The 24704-nt window shown below is 44.4% G+C and overlaps 1 protein-coding gene across 7 annotated transcripts in view; it reads left to right on the top strand.

Moving 5' to 3' along the window:
• The window catches only part of PAK1 (p21 (RAC1) activated kinase 1), a 79258-nt gene extending 55681 nt beyond the window's left edge, over positions 1-23577 (top strand). For all 7 annotated transcript variants that reach the window (XM_026097904.2, XM_064505204.1, XM_026097903.2 and 4 more), the window contains 8 exons: positions 2960-3023; positions 3955-4003; positions 6526-6638; positions 12200-12317; positions 12763-12862; positions 14677-14873; positions 16405-16542; positions 18410-23577. In XM_026097904.2, the coding sequence (XP_025953689.1) occupies positions 2960-3023; positions 3955-4003; positions 6526-6638; positions 12200-12317; positions 12763-12862; positions 14677-14873; positions 16405-16542; positions 18410-18496 (866 nt within the window). In that variant the 3' untranslated portion in view covers positions 18497-23577. The remainder of the gene's footprint in view (positions 1-2959; positions 3024-3954; positions 4004-6525; positions 6639-12199; positions 12318-12762; positions 12863-14676; positions 14874-16404; positions 16543-18409) is intronic.
• The last annotated feature ends 1127 nt before the right edge of the window (positions 23578-24704 follow it).

Below are 24704 nucleotides of genomic sequence, written 5' to 3' on the forward strand. Positions count from 1 at the left end.
CTGATTATGTTACATCTACTTAACCGTGAAGTCTGAGATTATCCCAGATTTTGATACTCCACAGCTCTGGAGTGTGAGTGACTATTTTGAAATGTTAGACCTAAGGTGAGCAGAGCTTTGTACTGTGGCTAAAACACAGAGGGAGGGTTAATGCATCTCCAAGTTCACCTTCCACAATACTGTGATGTTAAATGACTCAGTTATTTTTTAAGTGCCCTAATGTGTGGATATGCTGTAGATAACCCAAATTAGTGATTGTTTCTGAGAAAAATTCATGGCTTATCAATATCTCTATGTCGTGTTCTACTACTGTCTTTAACGTCCCTACCTTCAGTTCATCGGTCTTATTTAAAGTGCCCCTGTAGTGCCTGACGTGGTTTGGGTATGCTACGGTGGCAGCATCTGACAGCAGAATTAGCTCATCTGTGTGATTGATTGCTATCCTCAGGCTGGGCCAGCTTTCATTAGAGAACAGAATATCTGATTTTCTAACTCTAATCCTGTGTTAATGACATACAGGCCTTGCTTGTCAGTTGGTATAAGTTGTGTTAGCACCCCTGTGGTCATGCTAGTCACGTCTGTTGAGGTTTTACTCCCTAAAGGTCAATATTTTATGAAAAGAAAACTAATAGCTGGATGAAGTGGAATTTAATCTGAATCTATGACTTAAAAAGTAAATAAAAAGGTATCTAGGTGCTTCATTCCTCTAAAATGAAGTCTAAATTGAACTGGCGCCATGTAAATTAGAACTCCATGTTATCTAAAAACTCATTTTCAAAGCCCATCATGTCAAAACAGCAGCTTGACTGATTTACTGAATTAGCAGGACCCATGCACCATTAATGATTTGAGCCCTTTTGTGAACAGGCATGGCAAGCAGGGACTGTTTGGTAGGAAAAGATTGCTTTTCTAATGTGAATACGCTCACATCTGTAACCAAAAGAAAAACGAGTTCAGTTCTTAGGGCTGCGTTGCATAGCAGATGTGCCTTTGGATGTCTTGCTTGCTCTAGCAAGTGGTGCGTAGTGCTGAGCTGAGTCCTAAGTATGAAGGGGTTTAGTCAGAAATGCTGGCAGGTGTGAGGTTCAGTGATTGCGGCTCGATATCAGCTTTTTGGTGCTGGCTAGTCAGAAATACGCAATGAAGTCCAACCCTGTTGTAGGCAGATGCTGTTCCACTGATGGCAGTGGAGTTGTACAAAGACATGCAACCTTTTCATGTTATGGTTTCAGGCATGAAGAAAATGTCTAAACTATTAAAATATATAAATATATATGCACACACATATGCTGAAAATGTGCAGATGTTAAGGAAGCTGGTAAATCCCCACATCTTAGCATTAACACATCATTAATGCAAAAGTTAATGAATCCTGGCCTGGCTTTTTGGGAGGCAGGAAAACATTACCCCATTTTACGTATGAGAGTGTTAAACAGGGCAAGACTGACAGCTGCGTCTCATTGCTGCCTTGCAGCACTTTGCTGTCGCTGCATTGGGGAAGCATTTGTTGTCTTGCAGTCTGAACTCGTGGCCTGGGCTAGGTGTGCGAGGAAAATTTATGAACGTTTGTCCAGAAACGCTTGTCTTTAGGGAAGGCAGCATTTCTTCAGTAATCGTATGTGGGATTTATATAGTCAGATTGTTTTCTTCTCTCTCCCACAAAGGTGCACCACATTCCCCTCCCTTACCTCTATCTGTCCCAAATCCTGTGGGTTTGGCTGCTCTCCAGTGATGTCTGAAAATAGCCTGCTCGTACCCCATTTGCTACTGGATGTCTTGGCCTAATGACCGTGCGCAGCGTTTCCTTGCCAGTCCGTGTCTGTTCAGGCTCATCCCAAACCCCTGTGAAAGCAGCAGCATATGTCGGCTGCTTGAGCGACTTGCAAACACCAGCGCAGAGGCAGCTCTGTGTCCCTCGTGCGTATTAGCCACCTAGTGCCGTCCTCGGGGAGACTTGCCCCCCGCTGAGCTGCAGGAATGGTTGCCCCTAATTTCCCTAGCCTGAACGAGGTGCGATTCCCCTCTACGCTGAGCCTGAGCGGCCCCTCTCGGCCCAGCTTTGTGGAGCGTAGAGCGGAGTGCCGTCCCTCTGAGGGCTGCCCTAATGTGCTTTCTTCTGGCTGAACAGCCGCATTAGGAGGAATGAGGTGAGGTTGCCACGATGTGCTCTCCGGAGCTGGAGCAACAGCACTGCTTAGCACTTCGGACAACCTGGAGGCTGGGAAAGCAATCCGCAAGCAGTACCGCAGCCTCTTGGCAACTGCTGTTAAAACCAGAGCCACTTCCCTAACTGTTGGGTTCCCAGCGGAGCAGCTGAGTGTTGCCTGGGCCAGCTTGGGGGAATTTTGCTCTGAAGGGTCTCTCTAAATTTCCCCATGAGTCTTGCAGCACAGGCATTGGGTCTGTAGCGGTTCTGTTTGCGCTGGTATGGAAACAGCAAATGTGTTTGTCCTGCTGGGAATTGTCAAGGTGTAGGGAAATCTTTGGCTAATTTGCAGCAGACCATGAGCTCTAAGGTTAGTGAGACCCTGGCATCCAAATTCTGAGGACGTTGCAATGCAAGAGAGTCTTAAATCATCCAATTTGTTGAAGTTTGGGGTGACCGAAAGTTGCAGATTTCCAGCAAATGACTATTTGCACAGGCAAGGGCAACGCATCCACATCCTGTGCAGAGCAGTGTGTAATAACTGGCTGTAAATATGAGTAATGTTTGTATTCTGTCATTTCTGATGGGAAATATCTGTGAGAGGGGAATGCCACAGCTAGTATATGTGTAAATAACTGAGGACTTCCTTGGTATTTGTGCTCCTCTGGATTTCAAACAAGTGGTTCATGAGGCTCTGCAGAGTCCATTGCAGCCACGAGGCCGCTCTTGCCATGTGGTTGCCCAGGCATTGGTTCTTGTAATTGTATTAAAAAGCACTTTTAAAATCCTCATGTTTGTTTGTTTGTTTTGTAGGGAGTATCGTGAGTGTGGGTGATCCAAAAAAGAAGTACACACGTTTTGAGAAGATTGGACAAGGGTTGGTATCGGCTCCTTCTGCATCCTGTACCTTTCCTTTTACTAAGAAGGAAGCCGAGAAATCAGACAAAGTTTGTGTGTGGGAACACTGATGGTGATATTTTTTTTTTCCACTCTTCTCCTGTTCTTGGCAAATTGTTGAGTCACGGAGACCGGAGGTTTCGTGTGATTGTATTTTAATACATGAAAATATGTCATTAGATGATCAGGTTGCTAAATATAGCTGCAGCCAGGGAAGGAACTGCTTATTTTCAGCATACAAGACAATCTTCAAATTACAGATTTGCTTTCTGAATTAACTCTCCTCGATGCTGGTGTTGGGCCACCCTTAGCAGGAAAGGGGTTGGGGGAGAGGCCGCAGTGAGGTGATTTCAGTTCTTTTGCTGCTGGAAGTTGACTGATGGCTCTCATAGAAACTCTGTACTCGCCCTTCGGGTGAAGAGGGTACAGACAGTTCAGCTGGCTCCATTTAAAATAGTCGACCATGCAAATGAGTGAGAGATCTGTTGTCGGCTCCGTATGCTCAAAGTCCCATTTCCCTCATTACAAAAGCCACGTTTGTTTTCTTTAGCTGATCCTGTCTGCTCTGTAATCGTGCTGGGGAGCCTGCAAGCCAGGGCAGTGCAGTCATGCCAGTTGAGATGGGATCAACTCGCAGTCCTACAGCTCTGCTGTGTTGCTGGTTTAGCAGCAACGGGTTGGATGCGCGTACTGTCCCGTGTCAGAAGCTTTATTCCACATAGGCTCTCTGCCCGCTGCTTTACCAGCAAAGTTGGCTCTGAAATATTTCGGATGATATTTACTACTGGAAGTACTGGATGAAAAGGAAGGGGAATAAGAGTGCTTTATGGAGACAAGTGGGAGGGGGAAGAGAGTTCTCAGCCTTGCCATGAGGCACTAATAAGTGGGGTTTTTTTCTCCCTCTTGTTTAGAGCCTCAGGTACAGTTTACACAGCAATGGATGTAGCTACAGGACAGGAGGTAAGTGCTGCTAGAATACCACTCTGGTGGATTTTGGATCACTTTTGAAAGCTTTGGTTGATGGTACAAAACAAAGACATTCTTTCATGGGTTCATGATACTTTATTTTTAATGAGGTATTTATTCCCTTACTAATGAGGCATGGTCGAGTGGTCTGAGCAGACAACTGGAAAAAATGATTTCCCTTGTTTTCATTCCTGAATCATTTCGTATTTGTAAAGAATCTTTCTGTGACCCTGAAGATGCCTATCTCTTTCATCCCCAAGGCTCCTGCCTGTCCCCATTTATTCTCTTCTATATGCCCTCTACTCCTTTGCTTCCTACACTTATGCTAGTTGACTTGCATGGAAATAGTTCCTCACCCACCCTTTGCCCACTTGCTTTCTGCCCTTGAACTGAGAGACAAGAAATGCATTTTGTTTTCTTCCTGAATATTGAAAAGTGCCCTGCCTATGGCATGCATGCATAATAAACTAGTAGTGATGGATATGCAGCATTTGCGGAAACAAATATTGCTAGATGGACGATTTCTTAAGAGGAAAATATATGCATTATTCCAAATGTATTTATGGAAGTCTGCTGCACTGCATGTCTACTCTGCATTTGTATAAAGTCAGGGTTCCCCACCAGTAAGTTTCATAACTCTCTGTTTTTTCCTGACAGTGCTTCACTCCTTTTTCTAATTCCCAAAGCAACAATATAGTTCAACTGCAGCCCCTGAGGAAGGGGAGCTGCATTTATTTTGAAGCAATGGGAAATTTATAGAAGGACAAGATTCTTTGATGGTTTTCTGCTTTCCTTCTGGACCACTTTGGTGACTCCCATGTGAATATTATTACATGTGAATTGTTATTACAACGGGCTTTTAAATCACTCCCATTATGCAAGCGTGATCGGGCCCTCGGTTTTTAAAATTGCATTTGGGATCACTGCAGTCTTGGTATCTGTTAACTTGTTCCTTTCTGTGAAGGGCTGGTGGCCGCTGGTACCAAGCCTTTGAGCTCAGGAGCTCAGTTTAAGGCAACAAATTTTAGAAGCCCTGGAAGGAAATTTCTTTACTCTGCAATATACAGGAGCCTTAGGCAACTCCCGGGGTTAAAAATGCTTATTTTGTCTCATAATGCACATCTTCAGTAAGGAAAATGCCCCTTTAGGCACCTGGGCCTAGCTCTGAACAGGAACGAGGAAGCACAAGGGCCTCTTGGAAGCCTCTTCAGTATTGAACTGAGGGTTTCTGTATCTGTAGCAAATGCCTTTCCTCTCTGCTTTGTCTTTTGTTCTCCTCTCTGGTCTCTCCCAAAAAGCAGCGTAGGGTTTTTGTTTTTGTCTTACTTAAGCAGTGTTTGGCAGCCTTGTGAATACTGTGGAAAAACAGCACGGTGCCTTGTCTGTTCTTCCTTTCTCATGTGTTGGGACTTTTCTATAGAGTCTCCTGCTATACTATCAAAATGCTAATTGTATCTATCTATATTAGCACTCTGTGGCTTGTTTCTCTTAATCCTTGCTTTTGTGAGCTGCAGTTTCTGGCTCCCGTCCATTAGTCTGTGCCACTTTCTCTGCAAGTAGCTGTTTTGTAAAGGCATAATTACATTTCTTTCCCTTTGTCTTTGCCTAAATATTGTACCAAATACAGTTGGATTGTAACATCTGTCAAAGCGTTCCCGTCTCCTGCTGTGCTGAGTAGTCTTAGTGGTTTGAAGGCTTGTCTTAGGACCAGGTACTCTCACTCACAAAGTGCTGGCAGTGTGGATAGTTGAATAGTTGAAGTTTAAAGCATGTTGTGTCTGACTGATTTCTGTGCTTATACGTGCAGAGTAGATATAATGAAACAGGTAAAAAGCGACAAAGCCGGTGGACCACAACTGAAAAATCCACCCCTATTTCCCTTTGTTATGACTGGGGATGACGTTCAATCCAATTCATGAATTTTCAGCCCTGTATCTAAACTTTGGTGCTTCTTTCCCCCTAGTTCTCGCTCTGACAGATAAAATAAATACAGATGAAATAACATTATCACTTCAAAGTGCTATGCTTAGGCCATGTAATTCACCCCTTCCCTGATCTCCTGCCTTGCTGCAGCTCTCTAGAAGCACAGAATTTGTTTGGAGGGGGAAAGAAACCCAAGCCTCCAGAAATGGCCGATCCAAAATAAAATTAATAAGAATCCTTTAAAAAGAAACATGTCTTTGATTAAATCAGTCCATATGGGAGTAAAGGGATCTCTGCTCTTTCACCAAAAACTGTAGAGATGGCTATCCAACTATGGCACAACAGTCCAGTATGAAAATAGTAACACCCCCTCCAACCCCCACCCCATCCTTTTTGGCATTAAGTACTCAATATGTGTGGAAACGGACTGGCTGGAGGAACTCATAGAGCTATGAAATGGCTCAGTAACCCATGATGATAAAGCGGCTTCCCCTTTTATGTGAGTATGGGACTAAAATAATCAGCACCGGTACTGGCAGGTTTCTAGGTGACCCTTTAATAGTGCTTTACTTCTTCATCTTTCTTCACTACAGGTTGCAATCAAACAGATGAATTTGCAGCAGCAGCCCAAAAAAGAACTGATTATTAATGAAATTCTTGTAATGAGGGAAAACAAAAACCCCAACATTGTCAACTACTTGGACAGGTAAGTGATGATTTGAAGAGTTCCCCAAGGGCTCTGGAAAACATTTCCTTGTCACCGTCTTAAGTGATCCTGTCTCAATGCAGGTAGAGGACAACTTTGCAGTGTTTAATGCACGTGGCAAGGTTGAGTTGTGGGTGGCTTAGCGGTCTCAGTCCATATCCAAGGAGAAAGAGGTGAATCGATATCAGTGGGGCCTTTAGGCTTTCCTTGGAGATCAGTGCAGAAAAGACATTAGCAGCGTGCTATCACAATTCCACTCTCTTTTGCCAAATTTGACACTATAAGCCATTTCCTGCCTGCTACTTGGGGAGAGATGGAAGCAGTTTGAACTGTGTTGTTCTTGTTTTCCTCTTTCACTGAACAATGCTGACTTTCTGCTTATAGAGGAATATAATCTTTTCTTTTTGGCTGTCTGCTGAGGTTTCTTTGACCTGCAGCATAACAGTGGTGAGGGTGAATGACATGTGGCACACAACCAGGCAAGGCTGCTCTCTTGTGGGTGTGAATAAGGGAGAAAAGCAGCAGTAAAAATAACTGTGCTCCTGGTAACTCATTCCTAGGGAAGAGATTCAATTGCAGGTCTGTGATCAGAGATCTGGCACAGTAAGTAGTACATAAAAACCCTTTGGAAGACGCAGGGAACAGGATTATTCCTTACTCAGAGCTGGGCTTTGCACAGCCACATACATGCTGTGGCACTCCTGCTCAGCCTTGGACACGTTGTGTCCATATGAGAAGACTCCCCCTTGAATCCCCTCTTCTCCTCACTGCAGAACTGCACTTGGTAGGTTATGTATGTACAGACCTGCTCTTCTTGTTCCTGAGCTGTTGTCCCTTGGATCAGGACAATAACAGAACAGAAAAAAGCAGCACTCTGGCTGTTAAATGTATGCTGGTAGTAGTCAGCCCAGCTGCAGAGTGTAAGCTCTTTTTAAAGTAAATTTGCATAGTCCTCCTGACCAGGAGTGCAGCCCTGAACACTGTGATTGCTACATAGTTTAAGGCAGTAAAATATTTAAGTCTGCAAACAAACATGGCTATGAGAGGGGTGAAAACTGTCCCGTTCCTCCACACAGGATGTTGATACTGTACATAAGGGCGATGGTGGCAGTGCTGCCATCGTCAGCTGTTTACAGACTGGTTGCTTCAGAAGGAGCTACTGGTAAACGTGCTTCGCCGGGGGTAGGGAGCTGCCTTTGGAAGTTCAAGAACTGCTTGTATATCCCCTGTTTGAATTCTAGGAAACAGTCACAAGCTGTCAGCACCGAAATCTGGGGAGTAGTAAAAGCTGAACAGGCAGCAGCATTGTACGGTGACTTGTATTCAGCATCAGTGTAACACTGATGCATTGTGTCAAGGCTGAATCATTCGCTCACACTGAAGATACAGTATTTAGTTCCAGTGAAGCTGCAGCAGGATTTCCAGTCTGCTGCACTTGTGTCAGAATCCAGCAGTCTTGATGAACTATAGGTTTAGCTTATTGTAGGGTAAAACAGCGTCTCGATAGGCTGAGCTGCAGAATTTAATCTTGGCAGCTCATTTTATTTTTGAAGATGCTATGGAGGGATGTGGCCTAGAATCTCTTTTGGAAGTTTGAGAGAATATTTGGACGCTTGTTTACTCTGCATGTGTACCAACATCTTTTTCAGCTTTTCCTTTAACAGGCTTGTTTTGATGTCTTAGCCAAAATAAATGCTACTTATATGCTCCAGCATCAATTCTGATGATGAATTCAAATGATGCTGTGTCCTATGTGCATAGTTGTAAAGAGCTACTTTGTTGAAGGGATGGGAAATCTGCCCATGAAATTATTTGTGGAAGGCGTGTGTGTGCACAGGAACGATGCTGGGCAGACACCCTCTTCTTACGAAGAGGCAGAAAGATATGTAAAATATTTCATTTTACTTGTGTAAAATGAAACAAATAGAAAAGAACACTTAAATAGTGCATATGGGTTGAAACCCTGTATTTCTCCTGGCTGATTAGAGACTTCCTTTTGACATAGCTATTTTAGAGACACTTACTCTCCTGTTAGAGCATCTCCATGTACATGCGCTTGCCTTGTCTAGCCAGTACATCTTAGCTGTAGGGTAGCTGCACATCCTGCTTTCTTGTTTAATCTTCCAGCAACAGGAGCTGCTGCTTTTGTCCTCGCCTTTCTCTCACTAATCCTTTTTGGAGGGATTAGTTTTTGTTAGAGTGCTGTAAATGGACAGAGCAACTCCCAGGACAAGCATGAGGATTCTTGAGCCTATTGTGCCGCTTCAGCTTTGCAACTGCAGGATCCTGTTGCTGGGGAGCCGCGTCCCTCCTGCCTGGTCTAAGGGGCCTGCTTCTTTCCCGAGTGCTGAAAGAAGCTGATATTTGAACGCCACTTGCTGGCTTCACCCCATTCTTGCCGCAGAAGGCAGTATGAAGAAGGGTGCAGCTGCCGCTGTGGGACTTGAGTTCTTTTCCTGTGGCTCTGTTCTTGACAGTGCGTCTCCTTGCAAGTACCTGATAGGAGCTGCAAGATCTTTATCAGCTCTACAGACCAGACCTCTGGCCTTTCTCTACCTCAGGTCCTCTCTTTATGCAAGAGTTTTCAGTGCTTTATCCTCTTTGACCTGACTTCCTGACAGTTAAAAGATCCCACTGGTTTGGTATCCCCCAAACATTGCTATGCTGAAACTGCATTTATGCTTCAGCCAGGTTTTCTGCTGCAGTATAAGGGGCCGCTGTTGCACCAAGGTATGATGTGAAGCTTAAGACAGCGACATGCCCTAACTCAGCTATACTTAGGAGCTGAATTTAGGAACATGCAGCTCTGAAGACAGTGACACCGGTCTTCCTGTGCAGCAAGCAACTATTTAGGCAGATTTGCCTTCTGGAGGTGCCTGTTTCTTTCCCACTGTGTGAAAGAGGGCTCAGAGACCTGCTTCTCAGTTCAGGCATCTGAAGGTTACATGCTGAGCGTTAGGCAAAGCAAAGATCTGCCTTTGGTTTCTTCCTAAAGAGCTGTCCTTCATGTAATAAAGCCCACAAATCCTCACTTTAAATGGTAGCCACTATTATGGAATCACACTCCCCTTCTCCCGCAACCCTAAACTGAAGCAGAGTTGGAAAATCAATGTATAAAACTGAAGTAGTATGACACAGTAATGCTAAAAGAAAACACTGATTTCTTTCAAGACTAACTTCCTGTGTACGTGATGGTGTTGGAGTGGTGTCATTGCTGCAGAAATCTGTAATGAATGTTCTTGCTTTCCTGAGCAAACCAAAATTTTATGTTTTTTTAAATGGGTTTATCCATAAACAAGGTTTAGGATTATGACTGACTGGTGTGTGTTTCTAATGGGAAGGGATTGGCAGTTGGGGGACACCTTCCTAAGGTATTTAAGTGGAAGCTAGGTAATAACCTTAGAGGAGCAGGGACTACCCTTGCAGATGGATGAGGAGAAACCTGTAGGCCACCCCCTTCCTCCAAGACTTTCATCAACTTGCTTTTATTGCCAGCCTTGTTTTAGAAGGCGACTGTGTGTAACAAAGCGTGACACCACAACGTGCCTGATGTCACATGGGGAGCAAGGATGTAGGTATAGTGACTCCTGGCCAGGCCTCAGGAACCGCTCACGGAGTGCTTTTGAGGCATGCCTTACGGTGGGCAGTTCAGTGACTAAAACCGGCCTCTGCTGTGGTGGGAGACTGAGAAGATCCCAGAAACGGCACCACCCTACCCCCTGAAATTACATCTGCTCAGCAAGAGCTGGCAGGGGGCCACCGTTAATTCCACCTCCCTGCATGCTGTGTCAGATCTATCGGTTATTGAGGTACCTGGGTCTTGGCACGCGTGTTCGGCTGTTCATGGCACAGCTTTGGTTCACAGTGTGACTCTTGGCTTGCTCCCTCCCTTTTGGCTGCACAGAGATCTTGCTCCTAGTGTGTGCAGCCTGGGATTGTCACACAGGAATAGGGACCCTGTTCTTCCCCCATCCTTGCAGCCAAGAAGATTTGGGCTGCAGAGGGTGCCAGTGGCAGTGAAGGGAAGCATGCATTGCGGCTGGAGACCTGTTTGCTCTGAGAGCCCTGTGTCCTTGGGTTCTGTATCCTGAAAGAAACTTTAGACATCACCTCTACACAGTCTTTAGCATCACCAAACTGAGATAACATCTTTGTCTCTAATTTTAAAAGCTATCCGTAACTGTAATATTTCTGTCATCCAGGCCCAGCTCAGACCACAGTTCTTAATCTAGTTTTTTTTGTTGTTGGTGGTGGTTTTTTTTTTCTTCATCAGCTCTGGTGTTGGCTGTGTGGTTTTGGGGCAAAAGCCCACCCTACTGCTGAGTGCTGCAATGTCGCAGTCATCTCTCTCTGCTTTTCAGGCCAGGTCAGGCTTCATAACCTCCTGCTCCTTCGCAGTTACTCTCAAGCTAATTGTTCCCTAGAACCTGTCCTTTTTGGTTTTGGCTCCTAGCAAAATCGCTGTTCAACAGGATCAGTGTTTCTGAGCAAAGCAAATGGCTGCTTCATGAACTCTAATGTCAGCAGAAGCTTCCAATTTGGCTCTCTGCTTTCTCTCTTGGCTCACCTGTCTGCTGACCTTTGAAAACGGGGGGATAGGCTGAGATGATGTGTGTTATAGTTTTCAAGCTGATGGTCCCTTCCTTCAGGAACATCTCATACTGATGTATCTGCAGTGGAATATTGCACTGATGGTTTTGTAGATGGGCCCAAAAAGGCAGAGACAGTTGGCGATTTTTCTTCATGTTATGCGAGCTAATGCTGGGGCCTTCATCCCAAAGTCTCTGCTTCTAGACAGAGACACACATGCACTCCCAGCAGAGAGGAAGAGCATCCCAACTGACTGAGAAAACTTGCTTGTCTTCCTCTGGGCCTTTTTGGACAAGACTTGCTCTTCTGGACTTTCCTGTTTTTTTTTTTCATCTGTAGAATTGCTATTAAATCCATCGGGATGTTGCATTTGCCCTTATAAATGGTTTTGATTTTTTTGGACAAAATCCCAAGCTAGTTTGGTAACATAAAAAGAATTGATGGAATTTTCATACATGTGATGCTCAGTTGCTTCGGGCAGCAGGATGCCAGTGGTAAGAAGGCAGCCCCCAACCCACAGCCACCTCTTCCGATGCAGGAGTCCTCAAAAGCCATGCTGTGTGTCTGGGGCTGTGCACTCAGACTCCTTCCCTGTAGTAGCTCTTCCCCTTCTGTCCCAGCAGGAATTGCAAGCTCAGGTCTCCATCATAGCCCAGGCTTTTTGAATGGCAGAAGAATTCAGCCTTGCTGTTAGGGCTGAGAAACTTGGAGCCAGCTCTCCCGTTACCTCTTTCCTGCTCTGTCCCCAACCCACTGCACCCACCCTTCCCTCTGTTCTGTCAGGTTGTGATCTGATCCCCCAACGTACAGAGTATCACCGGTCCCTGGTGCCCGAGTACTGTTAAACGTGCTATTCAAGCCTCATGGCTTCTCTGCACTTCTAGAATAGCTTTAAAACCCGGTGCATTCTGACTAGGCAAATGGGGGCATGCAGATACTTGCTTATTTTAAAATCTGTTTTTGGCTCTTAGTTATCTTGTAGGAGAAGAGCTGTGGGTAGTCATGGAGTACTTGGCAGGAGGCTCCCTAACAGATGTTGTGACAGAGACCTGCATGGACGAAGGACAAATCGCAGCAGTGTGCCGGGAGGTAAAGCTGTGCTCGCCCTCGGAGAGACCTGTGATCAGGAAGGGGACGTGGGCTTTCCACGACGTGTTACTGGCTCCACATGGATAGCTACCTTACTGTTAAATTACAGAAGCTGTATTTTTCGTAGGACAGATTTAATTTGGGATATTACAGCCTACCCTGATACACCCTAGAGTGAGGACTGCAGTGCCAAATGGGGTTGGGATCCTGTTGGTTACACCCATTCTCCAGAGATTTTGGGACTAATCTGCCCTCCTAGGACCAGATGATCCCGGTGGGATATCTCTGTGTAGCCCTGCACATAACGTGTGGATCTAGGAAAGCCTCTAAGAAAATGAGCCCTCGCTACTGAAAATGCCTGTCGTTGGAGTCCATTAGCTGGCTAATCATGGCAGGTGAATAACTTCATGCACAATAAGAATAACTTTTTCTTTTCCCCCTCCAGTGTCTCCAGGCTCTGGAATTTCTCCATTCAAACCAAGTTATTCACAGAGACATCAAGAGTGACAACATCCTGCTGGGAATGGATGGCTCTGTCAAACTAAGTATGCGGGGAACGGCGCTGTTGATGACTTTAATTATCAACCCAGGAACTAACAGTCCTGTTACCTGCTTAGAGCCAGGCCTATGGGGCAGATGGGTGCTTGAGGTGCTTGATATTGTGGCGATGGGGAGACTGCAGAAATGCTCCTGTAAGAATTTCTGTGACATCTGTTTTAACGGATATTGGCAAGCATAAATCCCTGTGAATTGATACCAGACTTGAAATGAGGTTTGGGGTTCATTTTGCTTTAGGCCATCTGTTTTTGTTGACTAAAATAACAGAAATTTACTGTCACTCCAGTCTAGAAAGCTGAGTTTGAAGATGTAGGGTCACAGGTCATATTTGTGAGCTCTCTCTTTAGTGTGGAAAAGACTGCCAGTGCCTGGAGGGGGATGGAGTTCAAAACTAGAAAATACAACTAGAAAATGTAGTGTAACTAGAAAATATTAAATCTAACAACTCCAAGCCCAGACTGGTCTCTTACGTTCTTTCCCTCCTGTGTTATCAGCAGTAATGAAGACCTTGAGACTGTTCTGCCCCTCTGGTGCTAGGGTAACTGTTACACTTGAGGTTGCTTATTCAGAGATAAGTCTGGAAACCACTGAACGATTATCTTCCACCTATAGCTTTAACAGGACTGTGCTCCCTTTCTCTCTCTGACAGTTCTGTTGGCTAGCAGCCAGTCGGCATAAATAAATCTATTTTTGTCAGCAGCGACAGCAGATATGACTCAAAATTCACACAGTGCAAATATGCTGAGTAAGAAGGTGCTTTTTTGCACATAATTGCTTTTTAGAATAAAGCTGCACTTAGGTACAGTCAGATCTCTGGCGTGTTGGGCGATGAATAGCTGATCAGGGCCAAAGTGCTTTGTTCATTATGGAGTAACTTCTCTGCACACAATATGCAGGTACCTGGCCGTAGTTTAAAGTTGGAAAACTCCCTGTGGATATGATGCAGTAACCTTCCGGACATGAGTTTCTTATTGGCTCTGCTTGAAATTTGCTCTGTTTATGAACCATATGTACCTTTCCTAGTTGTTACCCTTGATGAAAACTCAGTTGGGGATCAGCTTAATTTTCTTCGTTCTGGCTAAAATTAAACCTGTAGTGCCATAGGGGGTCAGGCTGGGCACTGCGTCTTGCTGTGTGGACTCTGCTGGCCTCACAAGAACAGAATTAGTTTTCTTTTGGCAAGTCAAATACAACTAAAACATAGGGCCCAGCAATCTTCATGCAGAGGCTCTACATCTTTCTGTCTACTTAAAATAATCAATATAGATTTAGGTACATTAAATTTCTTTTGAATGTAGGGTTTGCTCTGTAAAGCAAATCCTGTTTGAGGGATGCTATACCGACTGAGGAAGTAATATTTCTGAGACCAAAAATATTACCAGGCAAAACAGTGGAGTTTTTGTTATCTAGATCAAACTGTGCATTGATTTCTGTTTTTACATACCCCAGAACACTTTTTAGGCTGTATGTTGTGTAGTATATTACAACTGCCTGACATTGCAAGCACGGCCAAGTTTCTCAACATCCATATAAGGCTATTTACAGATCCCCATCGTTCACATGGACAAGTCAGCACCTCTCTGATCCTGATGGCCTCAATGAGTCACATTTCGAAACTTATTCTCAACACCATCTTCTGTGTAGCCACAAAACCACCCTTCCTTTCAGAGTTGCAGCAGCAGCAACGTACCAAACAGTGCAGCATGCTAGCTTGTCCTACAGCTGTGGCATCAGTAAGTGTTGTTTTGGGAGAAACTTGCTGATTTCTAAGTCTGTTTCTTCTCCTCCTTTAATTTTCCAGCTGACTTCGGCTTCTGTGCCCAGATCACTCCTGAGCAGAGCAAGCGCAGCACCATGGTGGGAACTCCATACTGGATGGCGCCTGAAGTGGTGACCCGGAAGGCATATGGGCCCAAAGTGGATATCTGGTCGCTGGGGATCATGGCCATTGAGATGATCGAAGGAGAGCCCCCCTACCTCAATGAGAACCCCCTGAGAGTAAGCCTTTTGTGCCTTAAGTCTTCACTGACCCTTCCAACTAAACAAGGCTAAAAACGAGGCAGGTGAATCCTCCCATGTGGTTTCCCCACGTTCCCTATCTCCTTAAACGTTGCAGTCAGAAGATTCATTTTGGTTAAAAGCCCTAGTTGGTCCTAGAGAGCAGAGGTGTGGGTTCTTCCTACGCTGAAGTAGCTGTTTTGTCCTCTGAGGTGTAACGTATGCTGATGCAGACTCTCTGGTAGGCTCTTAGGAGTTAAATCATGTGCGCTCATGTTTTTCCACTTGCTGGAGAGGCTGATAGAGGCAGCAAAAGCACCTTATGGCACCAAGCAGCTGGCTTCTCGAAGCTTTGGGCCCTGTGAGCGGGGAAGAGAGTTGTCCTTGAGTTCTAAAAAAAGGGCATCTGTCACTTTTCTGTAAAACTGGCTTTTTCCTACTGGTGGATTGTCAGGGAAAAGGGAGGAGTACCTCCAGTTCTTCCTCATATGCTCCAAATAAAGCTCAAAGTGCAGTAAGTCTTTAAACAGCGTTTAACCCCACTGATACCTTCCCTTTCATGAAAACCTAAACAACAAAGGAGAGATCCCGTCAGTAGGGATGTAGCTGGTCCTAACACAAGCCAGGATGATGGCTTTTTCATCAGCTAAACAGGATGAGGGGGGTTAGATGAATGTTGTTTAACTTTTGTCTCCATCTCTTGCACTGGAAGTGATTTGGGGAGAGAGGAGTGGCAGCAAAGTAGAGTGAAAAGAAAGAAATTGAGTGTTGAGTTAAATGAGGATGGTTAAGTAACTCGGTGCTTTGGCCTCATTTAACTCAACTTGCTCCAGTTCCCAGCTCCCATGGGAGCCATCTGAGTGGTGTGCTCAAAAGGCCTGCATATTAATTCCTTTTCCTTTTAAAAATCCATCCAGGAAGTTTCTCGCTTGCATGAAATTCTGAAGTGGGTGAACTCTTCGGTTTCTTGACTCTGCGTGTGTGTGAGAGGATGATGCTTCATCACTGAGCAGTATTAAAACTACTTGTTTCTACAGGATGATAAATGCTGCTTAAGGATCTGCTGAACATCTTCCAAGAGGCCAATCGCGTTTTACAGGACTAAGCTTTTAGGCCTTGCCCACTCAGGGAAAGTACTGACAGAACTAAATCTCGTATTTATTCAGGAGTACCTTTCCCATGAGGATATAGTTTTTGCCGGAGACTAAGACTGGTAGAGCTGTGCCAGTTAACTTCCCTATGTAAACACAGTCTGGAATGTTGTTTTTGTCCTCCTAATCCCTCGAGATGACTGCAGGATCCAAACCCAGATTACAAGGGTAAAACAATAAAGGATTGGATCCCATCCACATAAAAATAGGGCAGGCAGCTATTCTGTTTGCTGAAACTTAAGCATTGAATAGTCACCCTGATAAGTTTTTTTTCTTCATTGAATTGCGGGGAGGGAGAGGAGAAGTGGGTGTCTTTGTAATTTGGAGATGGAGTCTTACCCTCATAACCTCCTGTTCCTTTGGTGCTTGTTTTGCTTTAGGCCTTGTATCTCATTGCTACTAATGGGACTCCAGAACTGCAGAATCCAGAAAAGCTTTCACCCATATTCCGAGATTTCCTAAACCGCTGTCTTGAAATGGATGTGGAAAAGAGAGGTTCTGCAAAAGAACTGCTGCAGGTAAATGCTGGGGAGTAGGGCTGAATCGAGCATTTCAGAGTGAGGCCAGCTTATGGGGAGAACAACTTTGGGGTCTTTAATACTGCATTATCTGAAGGCACAAGCACAGCTAAGGTAATTTGCTCCCCCCCCTCCTCCCAAACAACCCAAAATCCACAATGAAGCATTATCAGAGTACTCCTTCGTTCTGCTCTGCTTGTTACCTAGAGCAGCTGTGCAGCATGCTTTGTGACCAAACTCAAAAAATCAGTGTCCCAGGCCTGCCAAACGCTGAGCTCCTTAATTCCCATGGCTTCTTCACACAGCTTAACCTGACATTTGTATGTGTTGGCATGTTCTGGCCATGCTTTTTCTGATTTGGACAGCAGCAGGACTTCCAGCTATCGGATGTTCTGGTTGTCTCCCTTCTGGTAGAGGGATCCCAAGTTTCCTTGAGCTCTCGTGTTTTGCAATAACTGGAGCAGTTCAGTGGTGTTACCACATTTTGCCAGATGCTGCTCCTTACAGCAGAGGTGACAGTACAGAACTTGGGAAAATGCTTAGTTATTTCACTGAAAACCTGGTCTTTTTGTCTAAACTCCTGGTGAAAGTGGAGGCCTAAGCTGCCAGACTTCACTGACACAGATGTGGAGTGTTTGTGTGTTCCTTCTGTCACACCTGCCATGGGGGTGGAAAATGTGCTCCAACTCTCTGTAAAATAAATATGTGATCAGGTGCTGTCATACCTCAACTGTGAGACAGTTCCCTATGTTGCTTTTCTTTCTTTCTGCTAGTTTGTCTAATGGATTCAGCTTTGACCGTGTTGCTGCCTTCTGAGACTGTAAGCTAGCATTAATCACTGGCAGAATGGCAGCAGTTGAGAGATCACTCTTTGTCCTGGATTTTCCAGCTCCAGAATTTGAGACAGCAGTAATGTTACAGTCAAAAATGGTCTCTCGCTCCAAGGAGCAGAATGTTTCTGCCTGCCTTTATCTTTTGGCCTCTGATATCCCATCTCTGAACTGCATTCAAATACACTGCTTTGGGTGGTGAATCCCTTCTAATGCTCAGAAGGGCTGTGGGACATGGTTCTTTGTTTTCACAACATTCTGTGGACTTGCCATATATGCCTTCACTCTCATCTGATAGCTGTTTTGAGTGTCAATCTCTTTGTCCTCAACCTTGACTTCCTCTGCAAGGTTGGAGTGTTACAAGCTTTCCACTCACCCTGGATACAGGAAAACTTTTCCTCTGTTGCAGATACCATGTTTTAAAACTTGCCTCCAAAACAAGAAACGCTAGGTTCTGTGTGAAGCACTTTGTGACAGCATGTGCAGAGTGTTGTATGCTTGATGATCAGTATTGTTTTACTTAACAGAGCAGCTTGGATGGGAGACTGACTGAATGGTTCTCTGCTGCTCTCTCAAAATCCAGTTCTGTTTTGCAAATTTCTAATATGTGTAGAAGGCCATGGCAGTGCTTTCACCAGATCCACAATGACAGAGAAGACAGCTGATTTCTGCGGGAAGTCATGTGTCTTCTGTTTGAGCTGCACAGATTGTTTTCAGTACACCTTCCTTCAGCACAGAATTTCATTATAGATTTTGCATGAATTTATAATCCCCCAGGGATACTTGCTGAATTCTGCTTGAAAGCATGCAAACATTGAAGAATTTAGCTTGTGTTGGGTGCAAAGGTGTATATCAGTTCAGGCAAGCCCAAAAAGTTTGTGGTGATAACAAACTTCTTGGTTTCACCTGCTTTGAGATTAGAGTAGGTCATTAGACTTCGTATGGGTTTAGGTGCCAGTATTTTGTTGTGGTCACCTGACTTGTAGGGCAGGTTCTGAACAATTTAACCTTTTTTCTTTTTTTGTTTTCTTTCCTAGCACCAGTTCCTGAAAATTGCAAAGCCTCTATCTAGTCTCACTCCTCTGATTATTGCAGCTAAAGAAGCAGCAAAGAACAACCATTAAAGTGTTGGAGTTCAACATAGTCGTCACGTCAAGCCTTTTAGATGTTCATTTCAAAGACTAAATTACTTGCCCCCCCCTCCCTCCCGCTCCTCTTTCGCAGGGGTGCTCTTAAGACTTCGATCTGCCCAGAAGGGTGGCAGAGGTAGCATTAGCCGAATGTTGCTGGGCACGCAAGAGGGACATTGCTGATCTTACGTAGCAAACTGTCTTTCCATCCCCTCGGTGGGGGTGAGAGGGGAAGATCATTTTGTACGGTTGAAAAGATCTTTCCGAGAATGTCTGAACCTGACCTACAAGTAGCAGAGCCACTTTGTTTTCATATTTCTTATTGTGTTTATTTTTAAAAAATAAATGTGGAGCCTTAGACTATGTTTATCTTAATAAATTAAATCTTTTGCTGGCTGGACTTTTCATGCTTGTGCCAAGCTGCTGTTACACCACTGAGGCTGCTCTGTGCTTTGGATGACTTGAGGAGGGAAGGAAGCAGCCAGCAGAAACCTGAACAGCTGCAGCCAGTGAAAGGGGGAACAAGAGCAGGAATACGAAGGCCCCTTGCAGCACTGCTGGATGCTTTGAGAGCGCATGGAGAAAGCTTGTGCGTGCTTCCTGCAGCCACTGGAGAGCTTAATTCATGGATGATCTTTCTGCCAAATTTTGTGAATCAGACCCTCCGCACCCTAGTTCCAACTCGACTAGTTAAACAGATCTCCTAAGCATTTCTGATACTCTAGAAGGTAAATTACGGGAGAAATTGTCAGAGACAATTTAAGGTTGTTGTATCAGTGCTGTGAGGCTTGTTAGAGACTGCTGCCCTGTGTGATAAAGCAAACACAATAACCATCTTTATAAAGATAAGATTTGCCTGCAAAATTACATTGAAAACTCTTGTTTCTTAGATCAAGTCCAACGGAAGAGAGACTGACCACAGACGCTGCTTTCTTGAAAGCCTGGGGACAGTGTTAATTTTTGAAATGAAAGAGTAACCTGATTTCTTTATGCTACTGACTCTAAATCCTTTGGTTGCTGTAGTCTATAAAACAGGAAATACAGAACTACAGGAGAGATCTGTCATAAACACTGTATACTGATTTTTAATAAAATGACTGCTGCATTTCTGAACTTGCGGCTGTGGGAGGACTGGAGAATTCACTGTCACCAAAGAATCGTTAGGTGGGATTACTGTTAATGTCATTGTCACTGGGTGCTTGAATGAGATGGGTGAAGTGATACAAACTTGCCTCTTACCCCTTCTGTAGCTCTACAGGATTCAAAGTTTGAAGGCTTTGAAGGGAGTAACTTCACACCGAGGAACTGGATAAAAGATTGTATTATAACTGGGGGAGCTGCTTTATCTGACTGTACTGCTCTCTACACATATCACTTTGGTCATTTATGGGGGAAAGTTTAAACCAGTTTTGGAGTAATCTCTTCTCCCTCTCCAAAGCAGCTGTGTTGCACAGAAACTCGATCCTGCTTCTTGCTGAGACCTGCTAGTGGATCAGCCTTTTCCTCTCTGCCTCTAGGCATTGATTCAATTATATTTTTCCCACTCCCTCTGCAATACGTGACAGCTCCTACACTGGTCTTGCAGATGCAGCTAAAGAAGTCTGTAAAATCTCTTGCTTCTGTGGTGTGTGTAATGCTAATTTGAAACCTTGCCTTTTGGGAAATGGACTTGTGTTTGGGAACAGGTCAGTTCCATTCATGATGTGTGTTCTGCAGCAAGTTGTGGGCCTCTCCTATTACCGTACGCTTGTACCAGGCAGCAGTGTTTGAATCTACAATTCATCTTGCTCCTGACGTGCCAGCATAGCTGGGGCTAATTCTAGCATCAATGTGGGCTGGAAAATGCTGGCCGCAGACTAACGTGCAGCTGGATGGAGACCTTAGACCGCCCTGGAGCACAAAGGAATAGGGGAAGACTGTGAGTCACATCAGAGCTCCAGGGTGGTTGCTGTTTGACATGAGGCTGTGATGTTTGATGTCCCTTGCCAAAATCTGCACCCTTTGCCTCTTTGTGTATATTTTTCGTCCTACTGCAATATTCAGCGTTTCCCCTGACAAAGCTTGCATCCAAGGATAAATTTATTGGGTGAAAGCTGCCAGCCTGAGGGGGGGGATCAGATCTAGTGATGAACTTTTGTCTCATTGGTAGTGCTTCCCATTTGAATTGGTCGTGACTGGTTTCTAATGGCTGCTGGAGAGAGAGTATACCAAAAAGCCTTTTTTTTCTCCACTGGGAAGCTGTAAGACTCTGACTGTAGACATGTGTCATCTTGTCCCAGGCTATTTTTTTTTTGCCCACGGATGATATGGAAGGAGTTATCTTGCTGCAGTGTCATCAGGCCCGATTTCTAGTTATCAGACATGTTGTGTTTTTATGTTCTCAGGAAATCTTGAAAGGTTTGTAATTACCTTAAGCTTAGGAGACTAGGAGGAGTTGTTTTTGTTGTTCTGTTTTTCTCTCCGCTCTCTATCTGTGCATCAGCACAGCTTCAGTACCTGTGTTAGCCTTTGCATATCCTCTTAAAGCAGTTTTCTTGTCTTAAATAGTGACTGTCTGACTTAAAAATTAACCTGTGTGGCTTATTTTTCTAAGAACATCCTGACTCTGCTGTGATTTGAAGGCTACTTAGAAAGCTCTCCATCTAGAGAACTTTTTTGGTAGCTTGTGTTTTACATACTGAATGAATTAATCTGATTCTACTGAGCTGAAACTATTTTTAATCACGGCCTTTAATTATTTATTTGCTTATTAATATTAAAATGTCTCCTCTTTATTAGAACATGAAATATTTAATTCTTTGACTAGCCAGTCTGAAAATCTGTTTCTTTTTCCTTTCTTTTTCCTCTTCCTTCCTTATCGAGACATCTCAAGCAATTCTACTAAGTTACGTACAGAAATGGTATAAAGTGCCCCAGCTTACAAAGGCAGCTAGCTAGCTAAGCATCCAGGGCCTGCTGGAGAGAGATGCTATTGTCTCTGTTTCAAAATGCTCTGAAGATTATCTTGTTTAAGAAGCAAATCATGGCTTCCACAAGATGCTTCCTGTATTTAAAGAAGTGATGTGGGCTTGTATTTAGCCCTCGATTTTCTTTAAACAAAAGATTGCTTTGGGGTCTGCCAGGGCTGAGTCTGTGTATGAGAGAGGGGTATAAGACCCCTGGGTACCTTTAAAAAGGCAGACTGTAATGCTGAGGGAGAAGATCCAGGGCAGAGATGGAGGGAGACTGAAGGACTTACTAGTGCAGTTGCAGCAGCAATAGCATACCTTTAGCCATCGCTAGAATGTCTTAATTAAACAGACATGTTTTTAAAGGACATAAATCTGACCGATTAGTTGTTACAGGCTCTTCTCTGGACAGACGTTATGCCCCTACCAAACTGCATTCTCCTTTTAAACAAAAGGGGTGCATGGCTTTCCTGAGAAAGGCTCTTTGAGAAAGGAAGTTTCCATGGAGACACTTACTTGACTTAAGCGATCTGCTTGGAGCTTGAGAAGAGACTTGGGAGTAAACACCGCATCAAGACAAAAGCCAGTATTTTGCGAAGCAACGGGGGTTGCCTCAGTGTTTTGTTTCCAACTTGATGCCCCTTTTCAGAGGTCTGGTTTTCAGAAAGTGCCAAAAATTTTGCCTGGTCAAAGATGTGAGGCACGTAAAAGGCAGTCACTTCTTAGCCAATATCTCAGGAAATGTCCTAATACATCTGTGTCTCAAAATACTGCAGATTGGTATAGGTAGGCCATGTTTACAGCAAGGTATGATGCAAGGACAGACTGAAGTGGCTGGTAGGTAGGTACTTGGTTTCTTAAAAGTTTGACATCATTACTTGACGATAAAATTGGTCCAGACCAAAATGCAAGAAAAATACTTGTTTGAGCATCATTCCTAATTAAGAGTTTGCACAATCCATTTCCACAGTAGTTACCAACATCTTCAATGTTGAAATTGTTAAAGGTGAAGTCTGACTCGCAAATCCTCTTCCCAGCATAAAATAATGAGCCTGTTCAATGGCTTTTTTGTATTTTGACAGTATTGGAAAGCCTGTAGATGTATTTTTGGTTCATAAACACACCAGATCAACCATATGGACAATTACTGCTCTCATCTCAGTGTTTGTTGCTAATGACAGTTCACCAAATCAAGCATGGGACATTCGGGAAGCAGCTGCCAGCCTCGGCAGGGAATAGCAAGTGGTGACAAAAGAAAGCAAACGTACCCGAAAACTGAACGGAAACAGGCCAAAATGGATGCCTGCAAAAAGTGGTAGGAGAGCTACAGAAGAAGATGCGGAGTTGGGCCACGGGGTGCAGGGGCAGAAGGAAGCAAAGGTTAAAGACCTCGGTTCCATGACGGCTTGCTGAGAAACTCCGGGGAGCGTCACAGCTGCCTGCTGTGTAGCGAGGTAGAAAATCCTCTGAAGAAAGGCAGCAGTGAGGAGTAGGAACCTTTCATGTGAAATGAAGAGGTTCTCAAAGCGGCTGGAGAGCGAAGCGGAGACTGCGGAGCAGCAACATAGCTTTGAGTTACAGCACATGCTAGGAGAGCTGGAGCTAACCCAAGAGGTTTGCAGAAATGACATCATTCAGCTGAAAAGAAAACTGGGAAGCAGAGTGAAGGAGGTAGCCTTGTCGTGACGGGAAATGAAGAGAGACACCAGATTCGACCGGTACATGAAACTGCAAGCAAATTTAACACGGGCGTTGGGATGACAAGAAAGTCATTCCCTCTTCCCTTGCAGGATTGGTATGGCGTCTTTTCGCTCTCAGCGCTGCTTTGGGATCTTATCAGCACCAGTTGTGCTTTGGGCTCTTATTTACAATGAAGACTTTGTCAGTCAACAACTGCTGTTTTCGGACCAACTCCATCTTGCCGACAGACATCTTTGTGCCACGTTTAACCCGAAAATATGACAGGCCGTTACCATTTTAAAATCAGCTAGATTATTTCTTTCTCTTTCTTCCTACTGCCTTGGTTTAACTCTCCTACAGTGCCATGTTTGTTTAATGTATGAGGTCAGCTCAGCAGTTTCAAAAACAAAACTGAAACTTTAAATAAAACCTAAATGAATTACCTGATTTTCCTTCCCTTGCTATTTTAATGACACGTGAAGTGGCAATAGAAATGAGTGGGGGTGCTTAAAGGCAGAGTTGTGCTTCTCTGATCTATTTTAGATTAACGAGATCTTATTTGATGGAGCAAAGTGACTTTACACTAAAAGCTGTTGTACTAAGTGTGGTTTTTACTGCTTATTTTAATGAATTCTGCAGTAATTAAGCCTCTGAGATTCCCAAAATCCTATCTAGCACATTTCCGTGTTGGTTTCTATCCTAAATGTTAATATTTAATATAGAGACAACAGCTAAGAAAGATTAAGGTGCTCTTAGCTGTTCCGTTGTCTTTCTAGTTAAGGCTTAAATAACCCGCAGACAACAGCTTACCTTGTCTGGCCTTCAGTTCCCAGTCTGGGGATGACGGTGGTGTTGCCTTTCTCTCAGTCACTTTGCTTTATGTTTGTAAGAAGACGAGCTTACAAGAAGCATCCTGTCTGCTGTTTCTCTCTGGAGAAACATCGGTCTGGAAGCAGCATCTGGACCACAGCTTGAGGAGGGAAATTACTGCCTTGCGGTGGCTTGTTTTCTCCCCAGGTAGAGCCTGGTGTCTGAGGCTCCTGATACGGGGGAGGAAATCAGGTAAGGGTGTTGGATGAGTATTTAAACCACCTCCCCCAGCATCGCTTTTTCCTGTGGGGTCACTAGCTAAGACTGATGGAGACTGATGACAAGAGTAGGAGTTTATCTTCCCATGGGCCTTTTGCATGAGTGCCTCCTTCTGCTGTGGAATGAGGAACTTCATGGGCCGTGGAGGAGGCCATGTGCAGCCACACTCACCCTTCTGCAGCCCAATTCCTCCTCGTTTCAGTGAGGCAGACCTGAACGTTTTACCCCGATGAAGTTAAATGAACCTAATCTAGTGCTAAGAGGAAATGCTCAGGTCAGCTTCTGGTGAACAGGAGGGTTATATGGAGCAGAAAGCTCTCCGCCAGGGTCTTGCAAGCCAGGTGGGTGCTGAGCCATGTGCCAGGGGGAGCTGAAATACAGCTGGAAAAAAAAGGGGACACCTTGAATATGGAGTTACTAACTAGTTACTTAATAAAATCCCTTATGGCCAGAACTTGTGCTTTAGCTGAAAACTGCTTTGCTAA

The sequence above is a fragment of the Dromaius novaehollandiae genome, chromosome 1 (assembly GCF_036370855.1).
Source record: "Dromaius novaehollandiae isolate bDroNov1 chromosome 1, bDroNov1.hap1, whole genome shotgun sequence".
NCBI lineage: Eukaryota > Metazoa > Chordata > Aves > Casuariiformes > Dromaiidae > Dromaius > Dromaius novaehollandiae.